The 6,609-nt window shown below is 48.1% G+C and overlaps 2 protein-coding genes across 2 annotated transcripts; both read left to right on the top strand.

Moving 5' to 3' along the window:
- Positions 1 to 656: 656 nt before the first annotated feature.
- T265_02550 (hypothetical protein) lies at positions 657 to 1,076 on the top strand (the record flags this gene model as incomplete). Its single annotated transcript, XM_009166829.1, has 1 exon — positions 657 to 1,076. The coding sequence occupies one exon, from the start codon at positions 657 to 659 to the stop codon at positions 1,074 to 1,076; it is 420 nt and encodes a 139-aa protein (XP_009165093.1).
- Positions 1,077 to 2,509: 1,433 nt separating this feature from the next.
- Positions 2,510 to 3,145, top strand: T265_02549 (hypothetical protein; the record flags this gene model as incomplete). Its single annotated transcript, XM_009166828.1, has 2 exons — positions 2,510 to 2,829; positions 2,866 to 3,145. The coding sequence occupies 2 exons, from the start codon at positions 2,510 to 2,512 to the stop codon at positions 3,143 to 3,145; spliced, it is 600 nt and encodes a 199-aa protein (XP_009165092.1).
- Between the last annotated feature and the right edge of the window lie 3,464 nt (positions 3,146 to 6,609).

The raw sequence follows: 6,609 nt of genomic DNA, 5'->3' as shown, positions 1-6,609 counted from the left end.
TTGCTTCTCTAACTGATCACTCAGAGCGGATTATCTGCTCCATGCCCCATGCTCTGGTTTTAAACACAACTATGTCGCCTCTTATACGTCATCTCTCCACCAATTGAAGGTTTCGGAGCAATATCCTGTTCCCTGAGCAAAACTGGATGCAAACTCACTTCAAAAAACTTAGCAGAAGAACTGCCGAAATCAACGTCGCCATCTGATATTATTTCCCCCTTCCAAAAAATAATGGTCTCAAGAATGCCCTACGTAGACCCTTGAGCACCCGAACACAGTTCTGCATTCAGCTTCTCATCGCTTATCACAACACCCGAAAAAGATTGCTCCCGTGGGATATCCTCGGTGGTTCACGTTCTGCTGTATCTGCGCAACTTGCAGTGTACAACGAACTCCCAAAACAGAGCAAACATTCGAGATCGCACGTTTGATAAGTTTTTACTGTTCTTACCCACTTTCCACCTAGGAACCGGCCTTCAAAAATAACTATTCATCCATTTGCAGGGGGTCAAAATTTTTCTTGAGACACTTCCTATTCATGAGAAGGTGCAGTTGCCCACACATAAACGGGTAGTTTTATGTTTATAGTAGAGACCATTCCTTCGTGCTTAGCACTTCGGATGGTGGTTCGGGTCGCCTCAGTTTCGCCCGTCATAATGAAGTTGGGAGATGCTATAAATCTACCGGTACACGAGGGTTCCACTTCATACAGAAGTCCCGCATGTTCTACTACCCTTTATGCCCAAGATGATCGTGTGTATGCAAGATACCGAGCTATTCAGCTCCACTCAAACGTGACTTACTGCATCTCATCTCCCGACTGCCAGTCCAATACTGGACAAAGGTGTTGTGTGCAACTCAACAAATTCCGGGGTACTCCTGTTATATCACACCATGCTGGCTGCCGCGTACCTTGCAGTACTAAGTATCCTAGAAATCCATTTGATCACCCTAAGGCTACAAGTGACGAAAAAAGCTCCCCGTTCCGCTCAAATGAGCCTCCGGCTATCTACGTGCATGCCAACTGTTCAGCCCAACGTAAATACCCTTCTTTATCGGTCAGCGAAGAAGGCTAGATCCAAGTCTACTCCTCGACTTTCGGAGCTTTTGTACCCTTGGATTTCTACTCACTCATGTATCTTTAGTAGCTACTACATCTGCCGAGTTTCCCAGGCTACAGGACGCCGTTGCCGCAGGGATCCCTTTTAAAAACCGGCTTCTAGAGAGCAGTCTCAAGGCAAAGAGAGTTCAGACCTTCAACTGAAGCCTTGGTTGCCGGACTGAGCCCACTTGCTAAACATAATCAACTTCATTCCCGGCATTTGAACCTATTTAGCCAACCCCTTCCCAACATCACCAAGTTGCCAAAACCACCGCCGACCGTACTATTCACGTACACACATAATATATTGGGAATCGGCGCAGTGCACCTTGGACCATCTCATACTCGCATCTGTGTATGTTCAGCTGAGACAACTTGCAAACTCCTCTACTCGCCTAGACCCAGATGGAACGCTCGCGGTCCAGCATTCCTAGTTTCCTAGCCCTTCAGAAACCGTTTATTCTCACCACAACAGCGCATCGATCAGCAAATCTTGGTTGTCGTCCACGCATTAGTTAACCACTGATCTCTCTTCTTGGTTGAAGTAAGCGTACAAACCTCATGCACTTAACTGTCTCACTCCATCGGGGGCCGATTCACAATAATTCAAATCCCTAATTCTGCCTGTGCCCGGCTATATGTTTGTTTGCTGCCTAACATATCCGTGTGTGTTGCTTTTACATTAACCATTATTGAATAATAATAATTCCACCCGGAATCGTTGTTGTAAGGACTCTAGTCGTGGCAACCAAAGAGGGTTACTCGACTTGCAGGGGGCCGAAGCCGACCTGACGGAGGTAAATGAATGTCGACGGCATGCGAACGAGCTTTAAGGCTGGAGGTGTGTAAAGGTGATACTACTGATTAAAGGGGCACGCGCGTAGTATGTGTTGTTCGTAGAATTTCGCTTTGCGTCTATTGAAAAAAGGAGATCTGCTACGGAATTCGTGGAGCCACTTTGTAACATTTGCTTGGATTTGACCGACGAATGAGTGGAGGCAACGAATCTCTAGGAAGGCTCACTCGGGAGAAGATCTGTGTCCAGTTTTTGTAACTAAGATGCAGATTAGAGTTTTGCTGCCCTGTTCAATGGTCTGTAACCGGTTAATTGGCATTTCTGAATAAATAACTCCGCAGCGAAGGCCTTCTTCCTTTCACTGGTACCTCAGACACACCGGCATGAATGTCAAGGAATAGCTTCTCCACCTGTATTCAGCCACCCACATTGGATATTGTACGCAGTATCGATTACCCTCCGAATATATGGTTCAACGGCGCGTACTCTGTGTGCATCAAAAGCAACCAACCTTTTGTGAAATGTTTTAGTACACTAACATTACGCGCTTCGGTGGCGGCGCACTTGAATTATGTTTTAACACGACTACAGTGGTGAGATAGTACGAAGTAATGAGTTTCCTGTGGGACTGGATTAGTGGTTCTGTGTCGAAAGTCCTCAGTTACTTAGGGCTTTGGCAAAAAAATGGAAAGTTGGTCTTCCTTGGTCTTGATAACGCTGGAAAGACTACACTACTTCACAGACTAAAAGATGATCGAATGGCTCAACACGTACCGACGCTTCATCCGACATCTGAGGAACTATCGATCGGAGGAATGAAGTTTACTACATTTGACCTCGGTGGTCACGAGCAGGTGCGGCGAGTATGGAAGAACTACATTCCTGCAGTTGACGGCGTTGTTTTCATGGTGGACGCATGTGATCGTGACAGGTAAGACAGTGTACTGTGACACAAGCCATATTTCAGGTTTCTTGAATCAAAAAGGGAGTTAGACAATCTCCTCCAAGATGAGCAGATTGCACATGCACCAATACTCATCTTGGGGAATAAAATTGACAAGGCCGGGGCTGCCAGTGAGGACGAATTGCGCTACTACCTCGGACTACAGGGTGTAACCACCGGAAAGGGTGTAATTCCGAGGAACCAGGTTGTATCTGGAAGACCAATCGAGTTGTTCATGTGCAGCATATTGAAGCGCCAGGGTTATGGAGAAGCTTTCAATTGGCTGGCGCAATACTTAGACTGATGTCCTTTGTACCTTCCCGTATGTATGTAACCTGAACAGTTGCCACACAATTTTTTGTCCGGACCCTCATAAGATGGCGTGCGTGGGACTTATTTGATTGGACACGTTCTTATTTGTATTTACGGCAGGTAGCCGTGTTCATCTCTCATTGTGATAAATGACTACCCGTCATTTGACTTGTATATCTCGATCAATCACAAACTGGGCGAGCCGGTGAGAACGGTTGTTTCGACAGATGTCAGTGCGTATCCAAGTTGTGTAACCATCCGTACTTTTGCCCGGTTTTTAACTTGGTATTACTAAATTTCGGTTTGCTGTCAGAAAGTTGAGTTTGGGCAGTGCGTTATTTTCATCATTGGGAAGGGATTCACCGCACCAGGTTTCTCATTTTAACAAGAAAGTTAGACGCTGGGTTCAATTGATAAGCGCAACCTGTAGATTTTAGTGGTAGAGATTGAATCGTACTTTTTTGACAATCACCGGTTGATGAATAGTACCAACTTTGTATGGAATGTAGTGGAAACCGTGGAACAACAGTAGAGGATTGCCTCGACGGTGTCCAAAGGGGTCACGAATTTCCCGGAAATCGAGATAGCCATGAGAGGAATAGGATCTGTTGGAACTTCGAATTAATGCCTGAGTACCCTACTCCTATCTTCTAAATTCACGTTATAGATGCAAGCTGACAAGTTTCCGTTTGTGGTTCTCCGGAAATTGCGTTCAGGCTTCGGCTCGTTTTGTTCGCTATTGGTTACGTAGGGCGCACGATACATACTTGACGCGGCTATATGGAGACTATCATTATCGTCGACAGTATGATATCATTGTTCAATACGGATGCTTCGCTGTCGTACAACCACGATTTATTTGCAAGTCTTATGGTGAAGAAGATTACTGATTCGTGCATTGACCTCATCTGTCACACCACAGTCAGAATTAATACAACTTCCAAGATACGCAAAACGCTCCACAATTTCCAGTGCCTCTCCCTGGATTGTAAGTGGCGTGTTCAGTGACTGCACGTCCACGAGCATGACCTTACACTTTGTAGGTGCAAAGTGCATACCAAAGGACAGGGTGACTTTGGTCAGTTCACCCAAGAAGATGAAAAGGTGAGAACGACGTCGTCTGCATATTCCAGCTCGACAAGGTTTTCGTCAGAGGTTGTTTGAACGCCGGTGTTTCGGAGAGCTTCCAACGTTCGTCTCATGATTTCGGTAATCACGAAGTTAAAAAGGAATAGAGAGAGTGGGCATCCCTGACGGACACCGCTTTGTGTATGGAAGCTTTTGGAGAGCTCACCATATACTGCCACACGTCCGGAAGTCTGAGAATACAAAGAACTTATTATGTTCACGAACTCCCGGGGCATCCGTTGGTGTGCGAGCGTGTCAAGCAGAACAGACCGGTCAACCGAGTCGAATGCGCCTTGGAAATCCAGGAACATTAGAATCGTGGGTCGCTTATGCGTTAGCACCCGACAAAGTGTGAATGTTTCGTCAATACAACCCCTACCAGGCTGGAATCCCGCTCGCTGCTCTCGAGTCGGTATTTTACGAGCCATCGTAAGGCGACAAAGCACCAGTGACACCAACAGTTTCGTTACCGGGTTCATGCTGACCCCCCTGTGGTTGCCACACTACGGAGCCCCTTTTTGAAAATGGGCACTATCACTGATTCTCCCTAGTTGTCTGGGGCAGACTCCTTTCCCCAAATACGAGCAACCAGATCGGCCAAGCACTGATTGAGGACTTCACCCCCATCTTTGAACAATGAGGGCAGGAGGTCATCTTAGTGGCGTTTGAGAGAACAAACCTCCGAGGTTGTAGGCGCTTCCACGTTCACCGTCCAGGGTCCTACGTCACCTGTGGGTTCCAGATGGATGCCAGCTGGTGACCATGACAATTGTTGTTCGATGTGTTCGGTCCAATGGTTGAGGCTTTCTTCTTTATTCAAGATGATCACTCCATTCCGATCCTTGATAGTTTCGCTCACAGGTGGCCTTCGGGTACCAGTCGCATGGATCAACTGAAATGATCTTTTGGCATTACCGGCTTTCTGGGCCTCTTCCACTTCCTCGGCTTTCTGTGTCCACCATACTTCACGGTCGGCTCGCACGCTCACTTTCACGTGACGTCTGGTAATTCGTCGCACCAAGTTATGTTCGCGACTGGCTGGGATATTTCTCCGAGATCTAAGCAGTGTCACTGTTCGGTCTGATATCCAGTGCTTAAGTGCGCCTGGTGGTGTGCCACAGGTGAAATTCCCAGCACTATGCAAAGAAGTGGCAATATCGTCCCAGTATGAGTTCACGTTTGATTGTGGAGCATTTGGAAAAGACCCTAAAAGACGATTCTGGTAAATTCGTCCAACATCCGGATCTGCCACTCCCAGTTGCCAAGCGATTTGGCGCACCTTACGCAGCCCCGGAAAACGTAGGGAGAAGCGACTCCGGACGAGCGCGTGGTCGGAATCCACAAGTGTGTTCCAAAACGACAGACAGTCAGTTATTGATCCACGCCATCGGTAAATGATGGCAATGTGATCGATTTGAGTTTGTGACCAGCATGCCATTGGAGGACACCATGTGGCCAGACGACTTCGGCTATTGAGGAGGTTAGTGCCGCATAAAAACAGCCTGCAATCAGCCCACAGCTGAAGCAATCGTTCACTGTTGTCCGTACGTACCGATTCCAGTCCATGTCGACTCCTAATTGAGTCTCAGATGCACGAAGCCTGCTCACTTGCGCATTCATATCTGCGGCAACCACAATGTCTGGGCTTTTAGCTCGCCGCAGCAGGGCACTCAGAGCGTCGTAAAACCTGTCTTTGACGGCGTCGGAGCTACAGTCAGTTGGGACATAGGCAGAGACGATAAACAGACATCTATCAACTTTACGCTTGTGAGATTCCTTCACAGACGTTGCCAGATGAACCACAGAGGTGACTATCAACAGGTATCCAGTCAAGTGACCGGTGACTTAGCACAATACCAACCCCAGCACATCCCACCGCAGCAGCCTCTGGATCCCCGACCTAAAGCTGCCACCTTGACGTGGTGGTCGGGCTTGAGTGCCGCAATGATCCCGCGGGCTACACTGGCTGGAACTTCGTTCCAGAAGGTGCAACCATGCCAGGAAGGCTAAAGGGGAGCAGCCAGACCAAGAGCAGCGAGACCCCGTAGTACGAGTAATCGTGCTACGAGGCGGTCTGGGGGTAAAGTCGTACTGTCCTCTGCGACAGGAGGGTGAAGACAGTAAGGTGTTTCCCCCAGGCGACCAGCATGTCCATATTTGTGGAAGCAGCGATGCTGCCTTCCCCCGAGGAAGGACGGGTTAGAAAAGGTCGGCCCCAAAAACCGCACACTCCGATCGCCCAACGGTTGACCGTGACCGCCGGCGCATTATCCAATACGGTCGAAATACTTTTAAAACCAAAGAGCCCGGTGCTGCTCAAAAGGCACC

The sequence above is a fragment of the Opisthorchis viverrini genome (assembly GCF_000715545.1).
Source record: "Opisthorchis viverrini unplaced genomic scaffold opera_v5_31, whole genome shotgun sequence".
NCBI classification, from domain to species: domain Eukaryota; kingdom Metazoa; phylum Platyhelminthes; class Trematoda; order Opisthorchiida; family Opisthorchiidae; genus Opisthorchis; species Opisthorchis viverrini.
This window is presented reverse-complemented; position numbering and strand designations above follow the sequence as displayed.